Source organism: Tenrec ecaudatus, chromosome 5, assembly GCF_050624435.1.
Source record: "Tenrec ecaudatus isolate mTenEca1 chromosome 5, mTenEca1.hap1, whole genome shotgun sequence".
In the NCBI taxonomy this organism is placed as follows: Eukaryota; Metazoa; Chordata; class Mammalia; order Afrosoricida; family Tenrecidae; genus Tenrec; species Tenrec ecaudatus.
Window position 1 is genome coordinate 65724957 of NC_134534.1, and position 26110 is coordinate 65751066.

At 40.2% G+C, this 26110-nt stretch overlaps 2 protein-coding genes across 4 annotated transcripts in view; one reads left to right on the forward strand and one right to left on the reverse strand.

The window, feature by feature from the left end:
• Nucleotides 1-2658, forward strand: part of SBSPON (somatomedin B and thrombospondin type 1 domain containing) — a 38787-nt gene extending 36129 nt beyond the window's left edge. Inside the window, exon 5 of the mRNA XM_075550650.1 lies at nucleotides 1129-2658. Coding sequence (XP_075406765.1) covers nucleotides 1129-1246 — 118 coding nt within the window. The 3' untranslated portion in view covers nucleotides 1247-2658. The remainder of the gene's footprint in view (nucleotides 1-1128) is intronic.
• Nucleotides 2659-12312: 9654 nt separating this feature from the next.
• TERF1 (telomeric repeat binding factor 1) overlaps nucleotides 12313-26110 on the reverse strand; it is a 37739-nt gene continuing 23941 nt past the window's right edge. For 2 of the 3 annotated variants that reach the window (XM_075549579.1, XM_075549578.1), the window contains 2 exons: nucleotides 20414-20517; nucleotides 12313-15147 (listed from right to left, as the gene is read on the reverse strand). In XM_075549579.1, coding sequence (XP_075405694.1) covers nucleotides 14971-15147; nucleotides 20414-20517 — 281 coding nt within the window. In that variant the 3' untranslated portion in view covers nucleotides 12313-14970. The remainder of the gene's footprint in view (nucleotides 15148-20413; nucleotides 20518-26110) is intronic. The other variant, XM_075549580.1, reaches the window with a different exon arrangement.

Sequence of the window (26110 nt, forward strand, 5' to 3'; positions counted from 1 at the left end):
TATTATTGGTTTAAAACTGAAACCCAAGTCTGGTTGCTCCGCTCCAAGGAGCACGTAGGTGGGAGGCCCTTAACATAAATCAGCATAAGAAGAAACCAAGCTAAGGAGTGCCTGAACTCAGCTGCAGGGCCTGGCGCTTTTGGCATAACCAAGACCCGCTGTAGAAAGTGTCAGCTTTAAACAGCAAGCAGCTGCAGCCCAGACAATTTCAGTGATTTTATTCTAGCTGGCCAGGGAAGCATCTCAGCGCTGGCAGGGGTCTCCGCAGGGCTGCTCCAGCACCCAGGGCTGCATCGGGGTAGGTCCATGTGGCTTCTCCTCAGGGATGTCTTACAGGAAGTGAGCCTTGCCAGCTGAAGCAAGGAACTGCTAAGGCAGCTGCACCCTGGTCAGACCATCAGAGAGCAAGAAAACTGAGAACCAGAAAGGCAAGGTTCACCAAGCCATTTATCTCTCCGCCCTTCAGTTAATCCCACGTGTGTTTATCAGCCAGGTTGGCACAATAAACCTTAACTATCTTACACCCCAAAGCATAACCCCTCTGCCACCATGGCTCCTTCACATGCTCTACCTTCCACTTACCACTTGCTTTACATTCTACTTGATTCCCTTGATCTTTGAAGTCCCTGGGTGGTAGGTACAATGGTTAATGTGGTTAGCTGCTAACCCAGAGGCTGGAGGTTCAAGTCCACTTATAGATGCCTCAGAAAAGGGTTGGCTATTCCCTTTTATTTTATGGGAAATATAAAGAGCCATTGAAAAACCCTGTGTAGTTTTGGAAACGTTGGCAAGATATGGGCAAGTAAGCTTAATACAATTAAATGGTGGATTGTTGTAAGATTTGTAAAAGCCCCCAATAAAATGATTCATAAAAAAGGAAAATAGGAAAATCCTGCATAGCCCAGTTCTTCTCTGTACACGTGGAGGCCAGCAGTGTATAAGAGTTGATAGCGACCCGTGTGTAACAGTAGCTGGATGAACTTCTGTTCTTGTAACCCAAGAAGGAAACCTCAGCGTGCGATATCTTAAAGAACAAAGCAAAATAAAAACCACTTACATTTACAGTGCTTGAGATTCAAAGTTTCTTCCATTTGCTTTTTAACGCATCTTGTCAAAATATCGTTTCAGCAACCAGACGCTTCACTGGCAAGCTATTGGCAATCCTCGGTGCCAGGGAACTTGGAAGAAAGTTCGGCGAGTAGAGCAGTGTTCGTGTCCAGCTGTCCACAGCTTTATTTTTATATAGTCTGTGAAGTACGCATTTCCCAATAGGTTTGTAAACCTGTGAAAGATCACCAGGTAAAACCTAGCGCTTCCTAAGCTGGCAAAAAACTGACCACAGTCCTTGAACACATGGCATGGCTACACTAGCTCCAAAGTCGAGAAAGAACCCTTAGGGACCAGTTCTCAAGAAACAGTGTGTCTTGATTTTCACTGAGCTAGGGACTATCTTTCACCTTCCATCTGGAGCTCATTCACCAAGCGGTCCATCATACACAGAATACATGGTCTACGCTCATGCTCACACTGACCTTACCACACATGACGCATTTATAGGTAAGTTATCATTTAAAGGTGTCCACTCTTTGAATCTTGCATTCTTTCTTCAGTCTATAATCTTCTTGAAAGCTTTTCACTTAGTAAAAAGATATATATGTACTTTCACACATAATTTGTATATGTTAGTAGTCCATAATACTGAATAAATAATGCCAAGTAAAACTATCACAAGTAATTCTCCACAGGGAAGATTGCTTAAGATTTCAGTAAGCATTTTACAGTGAGAAATCAACAATTTTCCTAAAAATACTTTTTTGAGGGAAAAAAACACTTCTTTGATTAGTTGAAAAAAGCCAATCGTTCTTGGTCAGTAGGCATTCCTTCAAATATTATTTTCATGAAGAGTAATATTGGACTTAATGAATAACATAATAGCTTAATTTTGAAAATTCTACCATCTCAAGCATCTAAGATTATTTCTGAGGCCAATGCCAGATAGATGAGGGGACTTCAAATTTCTCCTGGAAAAATAGAATTAAAGAGATGATGTAATTTTCCTATGAATGCTTTGAAACCTCCTCATATTTTGTTCCATGCTATTGATTTGCTTGTGTTCGGCTCTAGTACCTGAGAGACAGGTAACTAAAGGGAGAGGGTATGGAATTTATGACATCTATTCTGATCTTTCTCAATGGCATTTTATTCTCCTTTGTTTTATGGCTGGAAAACCAATGAATGAAAGGCAATGTGGCTTGTTCTTAGGACTTAGGATAATGAGCCATTCTGCAAGTCAGCTGCAGACCCAGAGCTGCCGCTCATCCGGGACTCGGCTTCCATGAAGTGTCTTCCACACCAACAACTCTGTTGGGAACACGAAGCCCTGCTAATTTGGCAAACAGAGTTTACATTAGGAATATGTTCCTTGGAGAATTGAACCTCCACATTTAAACTAGGAAATTTTGTGTTAGTTGTAGAGGATATCATTCACTAACAAATTATGATAAAATTGCCTATTTCTTGGTACTTACCATGTAATCACGGGATGGCAACAACATGCTTAATTGTGATGGAGATGTTCCTGGTATTTCATGCTGACAGTTAACAGTGCATAGCCATTTAAATGTCAAAGTTGTTTTTGTACTTCCTCAGAAATTGATAATAAACCATGTTTGCATCTTATCAAGACTTACCAAGATTGGGAACTTTTACTTCAAATGTGGATCTAACATTTTAAGAATATTTGAAAGTTTGTAGATCTTTCTGAGTAAGTGAAAAAAAACCAAACCACTTTTTGTCATGAATTAGGTGGAGGGTTAGGAGCAGGTCATCAGTTGTCTATTCAACAATTCACACACTTTTTGTTTCAACCCATGTATTACAATCCGCTCAGCAAACCATCATTGATCCTTCCTCCTACCTGTGTTCCCTGTTTCCGTTCCTCCTCCTTTTCAAACCCTCTCTCTTTTCTTTGGCTGAGTGCTACCCTTTTAATCTTACAGGGTTGATTATTTCAATGCTGGAGTGAGTTCCGTCCCAGACCTGGAGACTCACTACCGCCTAGAACCTTTGTGGTCCCACCAGTCTGTTTGATTTGTGCTCCTGGTCTCTTAGGATTTTGAGTTCTAGTCCCCGTTTTTCCTCCCACTCTGTCCAGATGTTACTCATGCGATCCTTTTGAGAGCAGCTGGTAGTGGTAGCTGGGCACCATCTAGTTCTTCTGGTTTCAGGTTGTGCAGACTGATGTTCGCATGTTCAATTTCTTGATTGGGTTATTTCCACATTCTTCCTCCAGAGAAAGACTAATAGTTGCACCTGAGATGGATGCTTATGGGCTTTTTGCACAGCCACCACTCATCAAAGTAGGATGCAGGGCACTGCCTTTGTGAACTTTGTTATTCCAATTGAACTTGTCTATGGTCCTGATTCCCAGGTCCAGACACTCATTCCCTCAAGGTGTTTGGTTATGCCTGAGAAGTTTTCACGACTCTGTCCCCCTGTGCTCTTCCACACCCATGGACATATTTACAGCAGAGGTAAACAGGTATATGCAAATATCCTCTCTCATATCCATTGATGTTCTTCTGTATATTCCCACTCTCCCCCTCTCATATCTGTTCAACCTGAGTATCTACCCAAGCATTAACTCATGGGTTAGCACTATTACAGGAATATATATATATATATCTCCCTTTAATGCCCAAAATTTTAATTTTAGGGAAAATTTAATTTTTACCCTTTACTTTCATAGTTATCAATATATATTAATATATACATTTAATTAAATGTTATGAAAACATGCTCGGCATTATAGGGTTAAATAACAGCATTTGCCTGTTGCCATTCACTCACAAACCATCCAAATGTCTTCTGTCTCCATCTTTCTGTGCCAACCTCCCTCTTATTGTTTATTGCTTTCCCCTTTACCTCTTGGGTTACTTTAAATATTGCTTAAATAAAACTTCTGTTTATCTTTTTGAAATTGTTTTATTTGGTTGACAATAAAATAACTGAAATTTCCTGGACTTGTCAGAGAATGGACAGAATTTTATCAAGACAAAATAAAATGTTTTAGAATTGATATACAGAGGAACAATGACTAGCAGCGATGAAGCCACGGCGTATTGATGGTTCCAATATGTGATGTAACATGTTGCATATTTTAGCTGCAGAAACCCCATTTTTTTACCTTCTGCATTTGATCTTTGGTTCATGGCCATGAATTACTTTCATATTGAAGTTATATTTTTTGTTCTGGTCTTGAGGGGAATTTCATAGGCTAGAAGATTATTAAACGGTGTTTTTGAAAAGCTCTTTATTAATTCTAGCATAGCCCAAAGAAACAGTTTAGGGCTGAAACATGTAGTCCAAAATGATTAATGAGGAACCAAATGTTTTTTATTTTTAAAGTTAAAGATCAAAGTGTTTAAGACCTCCCAGGCATCCTTTTTTAATTAGTGCTTTAGTTAGGGTCCTTTCCGCAGGCACTTTCCCAAGGATTTACGGACTCTAGAATTATTGATAGCTTGATCGTCAAAAGTATCTGTGGTAGTTCCCGCTTTTTGGCTACCCTGATTGCTACAGGAGTCCTACCAAGTTTTCACTGACCTTGGATCCACTCGCCTTTGCACTTACTGGCCTGCAAACTTTCTGCATTCCGCATTGTTCATTGCGGCTGTTTGAGTTTGAACAGGGACTGATGGTCTAGTTCAAGGCTGATGGACGTGAGTTAAACTGGACTAGGATGTTTTCTTGATATATATACCATAATTACTTCTTGATATAAAGATCTTTCATATATATATTCATGTCAGTGGATTTGTTCCTCTGGCTAACCTAGCCTAACACAGTTACAAAACTAATAGGTGATAGAGTCATGACTTAAATGTAGGCTCTCTTCTAATTTAGAATTTCTTTCAGGACATTGTATCTTCCACAAGATTTTCCAATTAAATAAGGCAGCAAGTAAAAGAATTTTTTTAAAAAAAGTAACCGTGGTAAGCGATTTTTTTTGGGGTGGGAATCTACAAGAGATTTTAGGAAATACATATATGCTGAACACTATACATCAAGTTCTTCCATCATGAAAACACGTCCAAAGCTCTCTGGGAGTTTATGACAAAGCCAAGGCAGCGAGAGCCAGAGAAGTTCCACGAGTTGCTGTTGAGCCCATGATGACTCGTGTATGGCACGACTGCAGCACGGGGCTTCTCATGGGAGGAGGCTGCCAGGTCTTCTGTACGACGTAATTTGAACAACAGAAAATACACGAGCCAGGAGAGAAGGGGGCAACTATAGGGAACGTGACCATTAACAATTAAGGGGGGAAAACAGGGGATGGGTGGGGGAGGGAGAGTAGAAAAGGAGCAAGATGAAATATAATTGGCTGTTCAAAACCACCAGCCACTTTTCAGGAGGAAGATGAGGTTGTCTGCTCCTTTAAGGATTTACAGTCTCTTAAACCCTATGCCAGGCCATTATGAATCGAAACCCACTTCATGGCAGTGGGTTGGGGTATATTCTTCTTAGGGTCTTGCATGGGACATTTGTGTTAGAGAACGTTTTCATTAGGCATAAGAGGCAATTGGGATTTGTTGATCCACAGAGTGACAGGATCCTGGCCCTTTCAAAGTTGTAGAGAAGGTAGAATCAGAGATGAGAACCTTTCTTGCTGCATGAGGAGGTCCCACCAGTCAGCCAACAAGATGAATAGATAAGTTCCCACCCCTACAGGCAAATTGGCGAAAGTTCAAAGCGCTTAACTATTAGTCAACAGGCTGGCTATTCAAACCCAGTCAGAGGCACCTCAGAAGACAGGCCTGGTGATTCTCTTTGGAAAACTCTCTGGAGCCATTCTACTCAGCAGAAATGGGGCCCCTGAGTCGGAATCCATGGTGACCAAACAGCCACAATTTACATTGTATTCTGACTTAAAAACTCTTAACTAGCTACCTTTTCTGTTCATGCACACGCACAAAATGATTCCAAATATTAAAAATGTCTTCTGCTGTAAGAAGCTTCCAGCAAAGATTCCTGATGGCACTGTCCGGTAAGCATAGGACTGCTAACCAAAAGGTCAGCGGTTCAAACTCACCTACCCCTCTGGCAGAAGCCAGTTGAGGCTTATCTTCAGCTTCACAGCCTCAAACCCTGTAGAGGCTTGCTGTGAGGGTGACTCGATGTGATGGTCGTGAGTTATTTTTAGTGGAGCAAAAGGTTCATTACAAATCACTCTAAGAGCTGATTTAACGAGTAAAGCCCTGGACAGAATGACATCTATGCAATCAGATCTCTAGACGGAAACAGCATTCGCAGACTATTACCAATAGTCTGCTAAGTGCAGACTATTATTTTAAGCTGCTCGGCATCAGATTTACTGGGTTTGGGTTTTAAGATATGCTACTCAAAGGAATGTTTCTGGATGAGTCAAGTCAGGTAAGGTAAGGCATTCCTGGCCAGGGAGACACATTAAGAAGATAAGCGAAATTCTAGGTGGAGGTGGAAGGTCCATTTGTACCCTCCCTGCATCCCAGGATCCTGCAGAGGTGACCACTTCCTCTCAGAGGGAAGGGCTGCATCAGCACAGAGATTCTGAATCATTCTGAAGATTGACAGCAACTGGGATGTTTTGATCAGAGGAGTGTCGGGGCCCTGGCCCTTGCCAAGGTGGAAAGGTAGAGAAGGTGGAATCAGATGAGAGCCTCTCTTCCCGGGTGAGGAGGTTCCACTGAATAGCCAACAAGATGAATAGATTATGTTCCCTATCCTGACAGACAAATGGGTGAAATTTTAAAGCAAGGATTGAAAAAAACAACAAAACAACCCTTTGCCGAAGGAAAAACAAATGACCTAAAAAAGGAACAAGACTTTCTGGATGAAGGAGTGGATGTTTGAAGTCTGATACAGTAACGCCTTCATGCTCTACGTATAATTTTGAAACTAGTATTTCATGACTAATCAAGTGCGAGAGCAGAGGACAGACTTTCAGAGATGCCCAGATGGAGAAGGCTTATTCAACTAACAACCACAGCAAACAGCAAACAGCAAACCAAATGAACGCGAGTGGCCGCTGAGGTGGTTCTGACTCAGGCGTGTTAGAGTAGACCTGTGCTCCGGAGCATTCTCAGGGCTATGACCCTTTGGAACCAGATCAGGAGGCATGTCTTTCGAGGTGCCTGTAGGTGGGGTCAAACCACTAACCTATGAGTTAGTAGTAGAGTACAAATTTAACTATTTGTACCACTCTAAGACTTAAAGAAGTCATATGAAAAACAAACACAAATACCAAACCAGCTTTAGGGAGACGATTTTGATTGATGGAGATACTATCTCCCAAACCAAAAATCCACTGCCATCTAGTAATTCTGACTCATGGTGACCCCATATAATATCTCAGAAGCCGTAAATCTTTACATGAGCAAATCACATCTTTCTCCCAGAGTGACCGGTGGGTTTGAACTATCAACTTTCCAACTGACCTGACAAGATACCAGGCTCCTATAGTGCTGCTATAGAACTCACTACTGATTACATCTCATAGTGAGCCTATAGGTCAGAAGAGAACTGCCCCTGTGGGTTTCCAAGACTATAGCACTTTACAGCAGTAGAAAACCTCATCTTTCTCCCAAGGGGAAGTTAGTGGTTTTGAACTGCTGCCCTTGAGGTTAGCAGCCCAGTACGTAACCACTCCCCCTTCAGGACTCCTCAGTGATGCTGTATAGGACCTAGTAAGACTGCTCCTTAGGGTTTCTGAAACTGCAAATCTTTAGGGAAGCAGACAGCTTCATATTTCTCCCATAGAAATTTTATTCAGGAGCTCTAATAGTAACCAAAGTAGTTCAGGGGCTGACGCACTGGGCTGCTAAGTGCAAGGTCAGTAGTTGAAATCCCCTAGCTGCTCTGCTAGGAGAAAGATGAGGCTCTCTGCTCCCTCAAGGTTTGCTTTTAAATAAGACACTTATTGCAGTTTAATGGGATAGGCTGAATGCAGTTACCTCTTTTACTCCCCCCACCCCAGGGTTTTTAAAAGGCACACATATATAACCAAAAGGCGATCAGGAGAGTAAATGGCAGCAGAAAGTGAAGGCCACAAGATTCCAGGAGAAACGCGGAGGGCAGAAAGGTATGCCTTAGCTGAGACAAGACCAAACACAGAGGGGAAACTAGGTCACTGACTGATTCAAACCAAACCTGTGAAGTAACCATGGGGGATGAGAAGCCTATGTCTGGGTGGAACGGGTGTGTTTAGGGCGCTACAAACAGGAGACTTCAAACCTCATCCCACAGAGTGGGAGGTCAATCATGTCATAACACTCACATTGGAAAACGACCCACAGCAACATGAACATGTTGTTAATGAAGCAAAAAAAAAAAATCAGTACCCAAGAAAAGGGTAAAACAAGTTGAGAATGGTTGGTTGCCTTTGGCGGGGGGGGGGGGGGGGGGGGGGTGGAGGTCATGAAATGCTAGATGGGAATGATGTTTTCCATTAAAAACAAACAAAACCTTTTACCCTCGAGTCGGTTCCTACTCTGAGACCCCAAAGAACTGTTCCCTGGGGTGTCTGAGGCTATAAATTGTCCTGGGGCTGCTAAATGCAAGGTTGGTGGTTCAAACCCAACCAGGGGCTGGGAGGGGGAAAGAGGAGGCTCTCTGTGTTAGACAGGGTTCTCTGGAGAGACAAAACCAGACAGCTAATAATTATATATATATATATTTATAAAGATATGTAGATAACACGAGATGAACTGTTAAACTATATAATACAAGAAATGAACAGTTAAATGATAAAGCAGTACAAATGGCTCAGTACAACTCACTCCCGTGAGAGTTGTGAGACACTGGCAGTCCTTCAAGTCTTGAGGGCCGATCCACGCTATCCCAGCACAGGCAGCAAACAGCAAAGCAGGTCACCAATAGTCAGTCCCCAGCTCAAGAGATGTAAATTCCAATTGTGTGGCTTTAAAGGGACCTCAAATTACTATGACACAGCCACAGGCTAGGCGTCCCACAGGTAGTGTAGCTTGCAAGTTGAGGCACAGAACAAGCAAGGCAGCCGCACACTGGTCCGATGATCAGAGTGAGAGACAAGGCAAGGCTCACTGAGCCGTTCATCTCTCCGCCCTTCAATTAATCCCACATGTGTTTATTGGCCAGGCTGATACAATAAACTATTTCACTATCTAATCTTGTCCAGATTTACAATCTCAGAAATCCTTCACAGGTCACTATGAGTCGGAATTGTCTTGATGGCAGTTGGTTAAATCTTTACGGAAGCAAAAGCTTCATCTTTCCTCCCCCAAACTCACTGCCAGGTCACCTCTGACTCATAGGGACTCTATAGGACAAAGTAGAACTGCCCTTTCCGTTTCTATGACTGTAAATCTTCAAGGGAGCAGACAGTCTCATCTTCTCCCCAGAGCAGCTGATGGGTTTGAACTGCCAACCTTGAGGTTAGCAGTCTACTAACAGTTCCTTAATGGGGATTGCAGCCATGCAAAAATGCTAGTACACTCTCTGACTGAGACTTAGCAGCCTCTTTCATTAAGCATTCCCTTGGTGGCTTTACGGTGATTCAAATCCAGAGTAATGGGCAGGGTGGGGTGGGGGAATGCGTTCTCGCTCTCTGCCAGCTTAATGGATGCTTCCATGGAAGGACAAACCCTTGGCGTTCCCCATTCAACCATTTTTGGTAACGTCACTCTGTGTGATACTCTTGACAAAAGTTCAGAGGTGGCGGGCAGATCAGTAGCTCCCGGGAGGTTGGGAAGTAGCACAGGAGGGCAAAAAGGCAACACAAGGGATTTTTGTGGCATTGCAACTGTTCTATCGCTTGCTGTCAAGGTTAGGGCGTCCAGTCGGTTCCCAGAGACCCTACATACAACAGAGCAAAACACGGCCCAATCCTTCCTAGGTCTGAGCCATCACTGCAATCACTTTGTCAGTCCGTCACGTTGAGGGCCTTGCTCCTTTTGACTGCCCCTCTCCTTTACCTAGCCTGATGGCCTTCCCCAGGAAGTAGTCCCTCCTATTATGTCCAAAATAGGTGGTATGAAATCTAGCCATCCTCACTGTAAGGCACCTTATGGCTGGCTGCAACATGATTTTGGGTAGGTGGCAACATTGTTTAGTGTTTGGGTGCACACAGATGCATAAAACTTGTGGAAATCTGAATATATTGATGGATTGTATCGACACTAATATTTTATTTGGCAAAATTTTACCATTGGGGAAATCTGTGCATGATGTACACAGAATCTATCCATATTATTTCTTATTGGATGTGAATCTATAAATATCTCCATTGAAGTCAGTTAGGATGGTGCCCAGCTACCGTCACCATGTTTTAATCAAAGATTCTAAAAAGGAATTTCCTCTAAACCCAAACTCGCTGTCAACGTGCTCCCAAAGTTGATTTCATCTCAGTGATTCTGTAGTTTCCTTTGGACCAAATTATGGTTTATCTTTGTGGTAATACTTTTTATGCAAATTAATAGCAGACTAGTCCCAAGGAATTGGGGATCAATGATGTTCAAAATGTTCAACTCTTCCATGATGCTATTCTGCTCCCTTCTGCCCGCCACCACTCCTCCCTTGGTCACATTCCCTATTGAGCCGGGCTTTTGGGAATTGCTGCTGTGTCCCACAGAAACTCACCAGGCTTTTGAGGAATTGTCTCATGTCATGGTGGGTGCTGGTCAATCCAAACTCTGAATGTCTGGCTGGGGTCAAATGGAAGTCCAGAGCTGAAGCCCAAACGGGATACTAGTCACGGCAGGTCCTCTTGCTTCCACCATGGCTCACTCAGGAGTGGGAAGACTGGCTTCTCAGCTGAGGCAGTGAATGTGTGGAATTGTAGGGTGGCACTATTCATTGTATCTCTAAGGGAAACAAAGTGTGGCCTGCCTCACACAATCGACAGAAATCATTTTAACCTGCCCTATTAAGGCTCATTAGAGAAAGCCCTGCCAAATGGGGCTACAGCCACAGGCATATCAAAATCAGAATTCTATCACACAAGGAACTAGGGCTAGAAGGACCGTATGAATTGGATATAACTCAATCTTAGTAAGGTCTGCCTTGAGCATTGTGCCCCTTTAAGAACTATATATGGGATCAAATGGGTGACAGCAGCGCCAGTGATTCGATGAGAAATTTAGGGCCGTCTTACGTAATGGGAACACTTCAGGAAAGGAAGCTGATGGGTGCACAATTTGAAGAATGTAATTAGTGTCACTGACTTGTAATTGCAGACATTCTTGAATTGGTGTGTGCTTTGTGTATATTCTTAACAGCAAAATAAATTTTTAAAAAAAGTAATCAGAAGCATCAGACTGAAGAAACGAACATTTTAGGGACATGTTATCTCTTATCCATACTGCCCTTTTATCTACTTCTAAGCTATACATGATGTAGGAAACAGAACTGGGAAGAGAGTATGCAGGCAAACTCTCAATATCCATTAAGGGAGTAGTTCTCAATTCCTAATGCCATGACCCTATAATATAGTTCCGCATGTTGTGGTGACCCCCCAACTATAAAATTATTTTCATTGCTACTTAACTGTAATTTTGCTGGAATTGTCATGTAAATATCTGACATGCAGAACTTATTTTCATTGTTACAAATTGAACATAAAGCAGTGATGAATCACAAAAAATATATGTAATTATATACTGTGTAATATTTATTTCTAATGACAAATAAATGAAATTTTGTCTTGAAGCATGGTGTAGCATGGGTAGCAGTGTTCACACTGGGTACTCGTATCTGCATGTGGGCGGACCCGCCTGGAGACCATAGAGGAGCGGTGTCTTGGTTCCTAAAACCATCAGAAATGTGTTTTCCGATGGTCTTTCTAGAGCAGCAGTTTCAACCTTTGGGGGTCGAACATCCCTTTCACAGGGGTCACCCCATTCACAACAGTAGCAAAATTACAGTTAAGCAGCAATGAAAACAATTTTATGGTTGGGGTCACCACATGAGGAACTGTATGAAAGGGTTGTGGCCTGAGGAAGGTTGAGAACCACTGTTCTAGAGCATTTTGTTATGTATTTGCCTTCCTGTCACATGTATGCCTATTATACAACCCCTTTCTGTTACATGTGTGCTTACCGGGGCCTGCACACCCGAGATTACATATATTACGGTCTCTCTCTGCATGGACCTGGCTCCTGAAGTCATGATTAAGGTGAGCCCTTGCATGCTTGATCTTGTCTGATGTCTCTATAATTAACTCAATTACACAACGGCCCTGTTGGACCCACTCGGTTGTGACGGGCTGGTCCCTCACATATGACCAAAATCCAGGTTGAATAAATTTAAGATAGATCTTTTAATATGTAAAACAAAATTCGAAGAGAGTTAAAGTTGATGAATTTCTCATCTTTAGTGATATCTGAAAGGGCAGAGCATTGTACAATTAACAGCAACTTAATGTGGACTTTTAATACGTTTGCAATGAGGAGGGTGACGTGGGAGTTCACCTTGACTCAGGAAGCCAGCACTGTCACTAATCATCAAAACGCTGGTGATACAGTGACATCAGCTAATTGGGTCTAGGGTGGTGTCAGGGAACCATGGCAATTACCCATTTGTTTAGTACACATCTCAAGACCTTATACATTTAGAGACAATGGGAAAATAACATATAAAACTTTAAAAGAACAACCTACCATCTTTCGATTTTTAAGATTCTCAATAGTGCAAGAGTCTGAAGGGTAGGCTATTTATTCAGTTGCATATACAACTAGCAATGCTGAAATCATTCAAAAGCCCTATAAAATGTTGGTAAAAACTAAACAGAGGCCTATCATGGCCTTATCTAGCATTACTCTACAGGACACACAGGCGTGCCATAATGGCCCTCATTTCTAATGAACAGAACAGCTAATAATCAAAACGCATGCTTTAGGGAGAGATTGCCCTCTAAAAAAAGGAAGGGCTGTTCTTTGGTACCAGTAAATCTAGAATCTGTTGGGCAATAAATGTTTGCTGTGCACCACTTTCAATCTCCAGCTTGACTTTTGCTTGCCCCTTCTATTATCTGGCCATGCTATTTGGTTCATAGATATGGCTGCCTGGTTACTGTTTAAAGCAGGGGGAGAACTCAAGGCTATTTTCCCAAAATGTGACCGAGGTCTTGCTTGGATATGACCCAAGCCTGTGATGGAAGCGTGACTTCCCAGACTTGGTGCAATGACCACGAGGAGTCCCGTTCTTTCTGCTCATGCCTGTCCTGTTTGTTCTCTAATAAACGCCTGTGGGGCATTCTAGAATGAGCTTGTGCTCAGGTTGTCTTTCACTCAGAACTTATTGACATGAGAGTATTCCAGCTCATAAACTCACTGGTTTGCTCCAAATAATGAGTTTAAACATGTCTCTGCTATCAGTGGGTGGCTGCAGACAAGTTCTTTCAGTGATGGATTGGACTTATCCACTGAGGGTGCCTTCCAGAAAAGGACCCAGTTGGGACAAGTTTTCGAGGAGGGATCTGTTAAGCCCGCTAAATTCTATACAAAATGGTCACCTGTTTATGGAAAAACTGTTTTGGAGACTTCACAGGGATAATCTCGATCTTGAAGGATACAGGATGATCACAAGGGCTTAATATGAAATTGTTTTTATTAAAAATTATTTACAGAAAATGGAAAACTGCATTAGAAAAAAATTTCCCCATTCATTCTTTGAAAGGAGCATGGGGCTGTCCTGTGAACATTCCATTGGGAGGCCTTACCCCATGCACTCTATAGCTCTGATCTGGTCCCTTTAACCTGCCACCCTACCAAAAAAAAAAAAAAAAAGCCAAGCAAACTCACTGCCATTGAGTCGATAATGACTCATATTGACCTAGTAGGACAAGGTAGAACTGCCCAGTTTCCATCTCTCTACGGGGATTTTGGAACTGCTGACCTTCTGGGTCACAGCCCAGTGTGTAACCACTGTTCTGTGAGGGCTCACACTACCCTCCTCAGAGAGCATTTGAAAGGAGATTTGAGTCCCTCTTCCGAGATGCCAAAAATGCTATTTTGACATTGTGTAATTCAAAGTGTACAAAATTATTTTGGGGGAGTGTTGGAGAGACTGAAATAGTACATTCAGAAGTTTATAGACCTAGATGGAAGACTGTGAAATAATAGGTTTTTTAAAAAAACAAACAAAGGTTTCTATAATATTGTAACAATACTTTTTGGTTTATACTTGTACAGTGACATTGTGTCACCACAGATGTTAACATGATAGTGGTTAGTAACAATTCAAACATTTATAGATTACCAGATAGATAGGTCCAATATTACTGTATCAACTGAAAGTATCAGAGAACCTGATGTCTATGGGCCTGAGCCACAATGCAGCATTATTCAAAGTCGTTCTTGTTAAACTTTGAACACTGGAAGGAAAGCCAAATACAACAGAAGACTCATGTTCATCATACAATTTTTGTCTATGGTTATTTTCATATTTTTTCTTTGTAGGAAAATATAGGTACATTATAACTATTATTACCATGTATAGCATTCTATAAACAATTGTCTTGATCATTAAGTAGCATAAGGCCAAACAGCAAGTCATGACTTCTAAGTCAATGGTTTATTATTCAGTGACTATGAACATTCATTTTTTTGTGTATGGGGTTGAGGTCAGTTTATAGAAATAGAATACAGTAAATTTTTTTTCCTCACCTGGTTTTCCTTTTTTTTTAAAATTGGAACAGGTTTGGGAAATGGTTAAGGCAGTGCAGATCATTTTACATGTCATCCTAGTAAGCAGTTTTGTAAGAATACAATGGGAGCATGTAATTTTACTGCTATACCACAATTCTTAAATTAATTGAATGACTTTGTTTCACAGAAAAATACTATACTTTCAACAAAAATTTTAAGATGCATCAGTGACCAATGACGTTCAACAAGGAAACACAGTGATCAAAATCTTTTAACTGTCTGGCTTTTAACAAGCATTTAACAAACATATTCAGTCTTCACTGTCTGAGCAAATCAGCTTCAGTTTCTTCATAGTCCGCCACCTGTCTTTTAACATGACGCTTGTCCGGTTGTGGAATTTATAATGTAACAGTATTTTAGTCCAGTTTCCCTCTCCATATTTCCTCACACCAGATCTCAGATTCTTGTCTTCTTCCCAAAGCCATACCTTTTGATAAAGAGCAGAATTATTTATGATAGAACCAATTCTTTAAAAGTATCTCAATTGTAAAAGCAATTGTTTCATAATGACACTTAGCTTCTTATGAATGAATGGAATGGATTTCAAAATATGCTGTGACAGTCCATTTTCCATGTAAACACACTGTGACTGTTGCCACCAGCAACAGCTAGAGTTATGTGCCAATCCAATCTGATTTTCTACATTTGTAATTGATTGATATTATTCCGTAATTCTGTAACTCCTTGCACCTAATTGCAGATACTGGTCTGAGGGCTAGCTAGTCTTCAGTTTAGTACTTATCAAAACTAACAGTTCACAAGGGCTCTGAACCTATGATATCTCTAACATAGCATTCTATTCAAGGAATTGAACCTGAAAAATGAATGGGCACCAAACTTCAAACCCATTAGGCCATGATTCTCAATGTGAGATGTAGTCAACATGTCCCGTCTAGTTATAACCCCTTTTGTGATGTAAACTCTAGCCTTTATGCCAGTGGTTAGAATCTCATTTTGGAGGGAACTCTTTGTTATGGTAATGAACAGGCTTAGGGTGGGAGGTATTCTGAGTTTCCACCTTGAGGTGGTGGTTAAGTAACATTGAGTTGGTTCTGACTTACAGGGACCCTATGTACAACAGAACAAAACACTGCTTAGTCTTGTGCCATTATCACACTTGTCCCTGTGTCTGAGCCCAACGTTGCATCCACTGTGTCAATCCATCTCATTCTTACTAGAGGAGGTGAACCAGGCCAATCAAGGAATACAGCCAGCAGTGAAACACTATGGAGATCTCTGTCTGAAGTGGAGAACTAAGACTAGAAGTGCAAGGTGATCTTGAGACAGAACAGAGGAGCGGTGCCAAGACTATGAGACTGTGAAGAGGAGCAGAGGGCTGGTTTCCTGGCCCAGGGAACCATGCATGTAGCTGAGGACAGATGCTAAGGACCAATGACTTTATCTTTTACGTTTCTGGATCCTGACTTGTGGTAATCTGTTTACTTTCCTAATAAACCCGCTTATCATGAATATTGTGAGTTCTGTGCAGCACCTGCAATAGATGATTGAACCCAACAGAGATGTACTGAGCTTTAGGAGGAAAGGTTGGTGCCAGAATAATGTAAAAGAAGGATGGAGGCAGGTCTGTAGCCAGAAGTGATCAGATATGGCCTCTGTAACATTTCCTCATTGGAGTAAAATGTAACTGTCAATAGAGAAGATTATTTAATAGTTAATTAATAAGTAGTAAAAACCTTGCTCAGCTTATGCTGGAGGAGTCTCATACATGCACTTGCACCCCCCAAATCTAATCTAAAATAATTTTTCTAAACTATAACTAATTTAAAATAGTATTTGATTTTGGACAAAATCACCAGGAACTATAAACCAAGTTCATTGCGAATGATTGGAAATCAATTTAATACTGTAACATACATAGAGAAAAAAATTACTGATACACTGGAATTTGCTTCAGGTGATCAAAGACCAAAAAAATTATTTCTTCAACTGTCATACTAAGAGTGCTGAGCTGTACTTTGTGACTAGATTACTAACTCCCTGGCTTTTAAATTTTCTTCAAAAATTCAGTTTTGTGAAACAATGGGAAAAATCTCAAGGTGTCTTAGAGAAAATCAAGAAACGAGAACCATGTGGCTCAATTCCATAAGGCTAGCAGTGAGCACAAAAAGCTGTTTGTAGCAATTTGAGCGGCATCCTGCCCAACTCCCTTGCTATTGCCACTTCTCCTTAGGGACTCAAACCCGGCCTTTTCCCGACAGGTTTTTGATATGCTGTCTGTGAACACCTATCAGCTGATCCATTTCTAAACAGACAGAGCACCTCCCATGATCTTCCATTACCATGTTCCTCAGCTCATTTCCCTCAGCAGTCGCCTCTCCAGTAGAGGCCACACTGGCTGCTATGCACGGACCGAAACACAGGCACGTCAGCAGAGGGGTTACTAACGTTTGAGGTCCTATTACTCTGTGAGAATGTGATTAAAGTGATGAATTCACACCACAGAACAGCAGATATATCTAAAATTTTATTTATAGTTTTAAGAGGACCATAATTCACAAACCAAAATAAACACTGCTGTTGAGTTGATTCCAACTCAGAAAGAACTCTATAGACTAGAGTACAACTGCTCCATATGGCGGAACTGTCCCACGGCAACTGTTCTGAAGGAGAATGCCTATCTTTTGCCTGGATTCAATCTTTTGGACAAAAGCTGAGTCCTTTATTGAATCACCAGGACCTACCTATAATCCAAGCCAAACCAAGTTCACTGCCATTGAGTATTCCAACTCATACCGACTCTCCACCACTTGCCCACTCGTCTGTCAATTTGTTATACTGAGGCAACACCCGGCGTTGCTGTAGGCTATATTCACTGGCATTCCAAATGCCAGCAGGGTCATCCAAAGTAAGTAGGCATCAGTGGCGCTTCAAGACAAGAAAGAATTGGCTGCCCACTTCAGAGGAAGTCGCCACTGAAAATCTTATGCATAGCTTTGAAATGGTCAGATACTGAAGGCCTAATGACTCTCAGACATAATGCCAGAGGGTGGCCCGGTGGGTCAGGGGACACACCTCAGGTGTGACTGAGGAGGACCTGCGTTTACAGTGGAGTCGATCATGGATGTGAATGGAGTGGGGCCCGTGGGATCTTCATTTGCTGAAGGGGCATGACTCAAGGTGGGAAGAAACAAAACTAATGGTCGGAGATTGGATTATGTAAAGTATGAATCTAGGAAAATTGGAGGTCATCCAAAATGAAATGTAAAAAGATTGATATCCTAGGTATTAGTGAGCTGAAATGGATGGGCATTGGCCATTTTGAATCAGAAAATCCTATGATTTATTATGCTGGGAATGACACAATCAAGAGAAATGGCAACGCAATCACGGACTAAAATCAAAATCAATCTTGAAGTACAATGTCTATGACAGGGTTATAATATCTATCTGTCTTCAAGGAAATCCAATCAATACAACTATTATTCCAATTAATGCATTAACCACAAAAGTTAGTGATGAGGAAACTGAAGAATTCTACCAATGTCTTAAGTCAGAATTGACCAAGCATGCAATCAAGATGCATTGCTAATTACTGGCGTTTAAAAGGCAAAAGCTGGAATCAAAAACAGAAAAAAGAAAAAGAGAAACAGCCAGTAGTTGGAAAATATAGAGTTGGTAATAGAAACGAAGCTGCAGATAGCCTGATAGAATTTTGCTAAACCAATGACTTAATCACTTCAAATATTTCTTTTCAACAATGCAAACAGTGACCACACACATGGATTTCTACAGATGGAATACACAAAAATCAAATGGCCTACATCTGTGGGAAGAGAAGAGATGGGGAAGCTCAATATCAACAGCTAAAACCAGGCCAAGGCTGGTGGGGAACAGACCATCTATTTCTCCTATCTAAGTGAGGGTTAAGCCTGAAGAAAATGAAAACAAGTTCACAAGAGTCAAAAAACAACCTTGAGTCTACCGTCTACCCTACCTGAATTTCAAGAACATCTCAAAAACAGATTTGATGCACTGAACACCAATGACAGAAGACCTGATGAGCTGTGGGAAGACATCAAGGACATTAGAAAGACAGGAAATAAACCTAAGATCAAAGTAGATGTCAGGAAAGACTATGAAACTTGCTCTTTATCACAGAAAAGCTACATCAAATAGCAGAAAGGATGTCAAAGAGCTGAAAAGAAAATTTCAAAGGGTAGCTAGAGAAGACAAAGAAAAAGTAGAAGGGCAGCCAAAAGACAAGGTAAAATATTATAATGAAATATGCAAAGATTGAGAGTTAGAAAACCAAAAAGGAAGAATAATTCAGTATATTTTAAATGGAAAGAATTCAAGCCGCAATACTGAAAGATTCTATTGGCAAAATATTGAATGATGTAAGAAGTATCAAAGGAAGATTGAAAGAATAGTCACTATACCCAAAAGAACTAGTAGGCAGTCCACTATTTAATGAGATAGCATATAAGCAAGAACCAATGGTACTGCAGGAAGAAGTTCAAACTATACTAAAAGTATTAGCCAGAAACAATTCAGGAAATTGACTGAATAACAATTAAAATACTTCAACAAACTGATGAAGCACCAGAAGCATTTACTTATCTATGCCAGGAAATTTGGAAGACAGTTACATGGCCAAAAAGTGGAAGAGACACCCCCCCTTTTGTACCCAATCCAATGAAAAGTGACTAACAGAGCGTTCAAATGAAAAACAATCTCACTGATATCATGAGAGTAACATTTTGTTGAAGATCATCTAACCGTGTGCACAGCAGTACACAGAATGGGAGCTAGCTGCAAGTGACTCAGGGTGGATTCAGAAGAGGATGTGGAGTATGGAACATCAATGCTGATATAAGATGGCTCTTGGCTCAAAGCAGATTACCAGAAAGATGTTTACCTGTGCTGTATTGACTATGCCAAGGCATTTGATTATGTGGCTAACAAACTTGAGTCACTTTGAAAAGAATGGGAACTGCAGAATACTTTGTTGTGCTCATGTAGAACTTGTACAAGGATCAAGAGGTTGTTGCCCAGAAAGAACAAGGTACCCTCATATACGTAGAGTTGAATTGCCCACAGGGTCTTTCTTCATGGCTCTGACCTTCTGGAATTAGATCTCCAACTATGTCTTCTACAGTGCCTTTCGGTGGGTTCATACCACTAACTTACTGGCTAACAGTACAGCTCCTAATCAGTAGAGATAGTTTTATGAAAACTATCAGAAAGTATTCTTTCTTTCCTTTAAACTATAGAAGAATCTTATTTAATTGGACCACGTTAGAAAGATTTGAATATAAAAACATATGGCACTGTCCATTAAGCACTGGACTGCTAACCAAGAGATAGGGAGTTCAAACCCATCCGCCACTCCACAGGAGCAAGATAGGCTGGCTGCGCCTATGAAGATTTCACTTAAAATCAGAATCAACTCAACGGAGGTGGATTCAGTTTTGGGGTTTCAGTCAATGAAAAGACTTAATGATAGTTTCACAATAATTAAAAAAATACATTTTTAAAGTGGACATTAATACTAGACAAAGCGATTTTAAAAATAGAGGTAAAAAAATTAGAGGTAAAACATTTTCTTAGAGCTATGAATAGGCTTATTAGTCAATCAAAGATGGCAAAGAACATTTTTATATTATACTCAATTTTTTTCACTTAAAGTAATAGTTTTTAATAATATGTGTAAATCAATAATAATAAAATACCTGTTTTTTTCTAGATCGATTCTTTTCAGAAGGGGCTTGCACTTTATTTAAAAAAGATCTTGTTTCCATTTCACTGAATCTTCCATGGTCTGTTTTTCTTTGACCTAAGAGTAGAACAGTAACATCAAATATTACTTATTCATATTAAGGGACATAAAAAAAGGGGAGAAACTGTTTTTTTAAAGGTTATCATAACATTTCTATTTATTTTCTAGCTATTTCTAAAGAAAAATAACTCAACTTGTATAATTTTTGTGTTCTTCAAATCTGGAAGCAATTTAATATAGTGTAAATATCAAGCCTTTGAAAATCTGAAGGAATGTGTTTGAGCATTGATTCTCTTGAATTTCTTTCCAACAAATTCTCTCACTTCTCTGAACCTGCCTTTCATCATCTGCTAAAAAAGGAATAGTATTTCCTTTATAGGATCTTTGAAGATAATGTTAAAGAGAAGTTGGCAACAGATTAAGAGGCATACCACCACTTTCTTTCATTCCCTCGAATTCAGTAAGTTTCATATGATAATAAAAACAAACTGTAATTATTGAAAGATGATCTTTTAAAAAATATAACCCCCCTGAAGAACCTACTAATAGAATTAAGGATTTAGGGAACATGGCTGGATATGAGATCAATACACAAAATTAAATAATGAATTCTCCCCACAAATGTTCTAAAGACTGTGTATTTTGTTTGTCCAATATATGCATAGTTATGAGAAGTTTTCATTTAAAAGTTAGGCACAGTAAGAGATTTGACAACAATAACATTCTATAGCAAGTGATAGGTAAGTGAAGGGAACTAAACCGTGACAACAGTGTAACTGTTCTTTTGGGGGTGTGGGGAACAACTCATTTGCTACAGTGTTTTGCTGTTTACACAAAAAGTGCTAGGCCCTTTACCCTGGGGTCTTCAGCTACTGTAGTACTAGCACTCATCTGGGTGCATTGTATTGCCTCATGGGAGATGGACCAGGGGAATGCTCATGCTGCTTGCTATCCTGTAATAAACTATATTTGTCTAACCCAGTGTGTTAATCCGGGTAGACTAGAGAAACACAATCATAGGAATTTCTGGTAGTTACATAATCTGTTGGCAATTTGGGATTTGAGAAGATTAAGAGTGAAAGGGTGGAGTCTAGTCTGTCAATCAAATCATAGCCAATGGGGCCTCTGTGTAGGCATGGTCTTCTCCTGAGAATTCTGGGAAATTCTATTTTTCCTCCTTGTGAGGTGGAAGACAAGTTCTCTCTGCTCACTCCCTTGGAGATGCTCTACTGACAAGGCACATGGTGCTACGCCCTGGGAGTTGGAGAAGCCTCGTAGAGAACCTTGCCAGCACTGAGAGGCTAACAACACCTAGATCCACAAGACTTCCAACCCATTGGCTTGTGATCCTCCTGCATTCGATATCATTGCATTATTTTGTGAGTTTGAAAAAAAACTTTATAGATTAGTATCGGACATACGGACAAATATTGGACTTATGGTCTTGATGTGGACATTTTCTCAACATTCAATTGCTCTTATAAATAAACCTCTCTTATTTACATGAGTCTCTATGAATTTGTTTCTCTAGTATTCCTGGACTAACACAATACTCATATGTAAGAAAGAGCTTTATATAAAAGAGCAATTGTTTATTGAGAAAACATCCAAGCCCAGTCCAGATCAAGTCTGTAAGTCCGATATTAGCTCATATGTCCGATACCAATCTATAAATTCCTCTTCAGACTCATGCAACACATGCAATGCCACCATGCAGGAATATCACAGGCCAGTGGGTGGAACGTCTTGTGGATCAAGTGGCAGTGGAAGCATCTCAGAGCTGCTGGCAGGGGTCTCCACATGGCTCCTCCAGCTATAGGGTTCTAGCTCCATCAGCATAGCTCCATGTATCTTGTCAGCAGGAGAAGATGAAGCATAGAGAGACCCTGGGTCTTGCCTTCAGTGAGCTATTTATCTCTATAACACCTCCAAATGTGGTCCTCTAACTGCAACCTGATTCACAGGATAAAACTCACCCCATTCACTCTTAATAGTCTCAAATTGACACCAGATTATGTAACTACCACACTGAGTCTATTGGCACCCATGGAAAACTGGCAGGTTTACATCTTGGTGTTTCTCTTGAGGTTGGTTTTCTTCCTGACAATATGGATGTCTAAAACACCAAGAACATCCAAGATACTCTTGAAGAAGAGTAAGATGAAGGAAACTATTCTGAAGCATATTAAGTCATTATGAAACTACAAATCACCTAATTTGGTACTGTGCAGGACACAATTAAGGTATCACAGACTAAACACCTACAAAAAGTTTTTCTTGGTGTCTTGGTTTTTAGGCCTTTTCCTGTAGTTATTTGGGGAATTCAGAAAATTACATTGAAGAGTCCACATCAGCCCTAGTTTCTTAGATATGGCGTTCCACTGTATTTTCAGCTATTAAGCTATAATTTATTTATGATCCTAGTTATAAATATGAGAATTCAGACGGACAAATTACAGAAAAGGTAAGAAATGAAAAAAAGGTATTAAGGGACTTCTGAGGGAAGCTGTATTTGTATCCAGGGTGCCTGATGGTTACATACTGAGCTGCCAGAAGGTTTGGGAACCCAAAGGGGTTAGTAGTTTTTCTCTGTCCTATAGGAACACTATGAGTTAGCATCAATTAGATGGCAGTGTTTTTTTTGTGCACAGGTGGGTTTTGCCATATTTATAACAAGATTGGGGCATCTTGCTTTTAATAAAGAAGCTTGACCCATTTTGGGTATCAGAATACTGAAGTCACTATTTATTGAACCAAGCTCACTACAAGACAGTGATCTTTGAGGGCTGAATGGAATTTTCGAGTGGGTTTCTGAGGCTATTAATCTTTCTGAGAGCCGAAAGTCTCTTGTTTCCCTCGCAGAATGGCTGATAGCCTTGAATAGCTGCCCTTGCAGTTAGCAGTCAAACATATAACCCACTACACCATCAGAGCTCCTTATTATTTATTGTACAGGAACTCTTGCTTCTGGCCCCATATAAGATTTTTTTCCCACCAACTTTTTGAATTCCTCTAACGTAACACAAAAGAACATTATCTAATATAGTGCTGAAAGGAGTCTATCAGTTGGGAAGGCTCTGCAAATCCACTGGGAAAACAACGGCCTCCTTGATGCAAAGTCAATCTTAATTACAAAGATGGAGTAAAGCTTATGGGACCTTCATTTGCTAATGTTGCTCAACTCAACACAAAAAGCAACAGCTGGAAACATCCCTTAGTAATTAGAACATGGAATGTATGAAGTATGAATAAAGAAAAATCTAGAGCTTGTAAAAAATGAAATGAAGGACTGAAGATTGTCTAGGTGTTTGTGAGCGAAATGGAACTGGCATTGGCCATTCTGAATCTGGCACTCACACGGTCACCTCTACTAGAAACGGCAAGTTGAAGATGAATGGTGTTGCATTACTGTTATAAAAGTATTTTGAGATCTATATGAAGAACAATGGCGATCACTGGTAGGTTAATGTCAACACAACTAAGATAAGACCAGTTAATATGACTATTACTCAAATTTACGTAAGATCTACAAATGCCAAAGATGAATATATTAAAGATGTTTATGAACTGTTATAGTCTGAAATTGATCAAACATACAAACAGATTTTGCTAATTACTTGTAATTAGAAGGTAAAGGTTTGAAAAGATGACCTTGGTGAAAGAAATGCTGGAGAGTGCCTACTAGAATTCTGTAAGATAGTAAATTCATCAGAATACCCCCGGGGGGCGCCCCCCAAGAATACAACTGATGTACACAAAGTTCAGACCAATTACATAGGAATCAAATCAACAACATTTGTGGAACTTGACAAGGCCGTAGGCTCAATATCATCACTTAAGATACATTCAGGTGCTAAATGCAGAACTGAACATCAATTGTTGTACACAGTTCAATGTTTACCAATCAGTGCCTTCAAAAGCCAAAGGCCATTCAAAGATAGTGGAAAGCAAGAAAAGACCAAAATGAACATCAGAAGAGATTTTCAAACTTGCTTGAGTGGAACATAGCTAAAGGACTGAAATAAATGAAGCAAAATCTGACGAACCATTTTATCAAAGGACACATCGAGAGGTAATGTTGAAAAGTGAAACGATCTGGAGTTAGAAAATGTAAAGGAAAGAACATGATCAACATTTCTCAAGTTGAAAGAACTAACAAGAAAATTCAAGCCTTGAATTGCATTACTGAAGGACCCTAAGAGCAAAAAATTAAATGATGCCAGAATCAAACAACAGGAAACCAGCCACTGCAACGAGTCAATTGGTGCTCAGCCGCTTCAGAAGGAAGGAAAGGATTAAGAACTGCTGGTCTTGAAGGAAGACGTTTAAGTCCTTGGATGGAGCACAGCTACCTGACCAACAGATGAAAAGATCCATGTTTGTGTCCATTACAAGAAAAGTGATACCAAATGTGAAAATTATCGAGCACCATTACTGTTACATGTGAGCAAAATTTTGAAGATATTTCAAAATTGACTGCAACCATAGATCACCAAGAAACTGCCATAAGTTCAAGCCAGACTCAGAAGAGATAATAAAAGATATTGTTGATGTCTGAAGGATTTTAGCTAAAAACAGAAATTATCAGAAAAAGGCTTACCTGGTTTTATCAACTACACAAAACCTTTATAAATTGTAACACATTATGGATAATTTTACTGAGGATGGGAACTCCAAAACACTTCACTGTATTCACGGGGAATCTGTATAAGGGTCAAGAGGTAGTCAGTCATTTGAACAGAACACGGGAATACAGCAGTATGTGGCAGGGCTGGAGCCTTTTGCTTAATTATTCATTCCATATGCTATATAAATAATCCAAGAAGCTGCATTAAATATGTAAAAATAGCAACAGAACTAGAAGACTCATTTACAACCTGTGATATGCAGATGCTTACTGAAAATGAAGACAACTGGAAACACCCAAAGACTACTTATGAATTACACCTAAATGTGAAGAAAATGAACTAACCAACAAACAGTTTCATAAAAACAAAGAAGGAATTGAAGTTGTCAATGATCTCATTATATTGCATCAATAATCAAAGTCCATAAAAGCAGTAGTCAGGAAATCAAATGTCATAATGCATAGGACAAATATACTTCAAGACACTCTTTAGAGATGTAACAAGCAAAGATGTCACTTGATAACTAAAGTACATCACCTGACCCAAGCCATAGTCGTCTTGATCAATCTATGACTTTGGAAAAGCTTGACAATAAAAAAAGGAAGACAGAAAACAGATATGTTTGAACTGTGATGCTGGCCAAGCAAAAAACCAGAATGTTCCTTATACGGTCAGACTTTGTCACACTCACTTTGACTAGGTCATAAGAAAAGACCAATGACTACAAAAAGACTGCACAGATGGTGCAGTGCAGTGAATTATTTAATGTGGCTCTTCTAGCTATAGTTTATAATTGCCCCCAAAGGACCTAGGTAGGTAGGTAAGTTGGGTACAGATGGGTCTGGGTAAAAGAAGTGGGGGGAAGCTACTAATAGGATATAGTTGTCAGTGCTTGTGAATAGGATTCATTGTGATTGCCATGTGATTGGGTATAAGATAAGTTACTGCAGAAACAGGAGGGCAAGAGCTAGGTGTGGAGCTCATCCTCTGGACCCTTACATCCTTGTGCAGTTAGCCTCCCT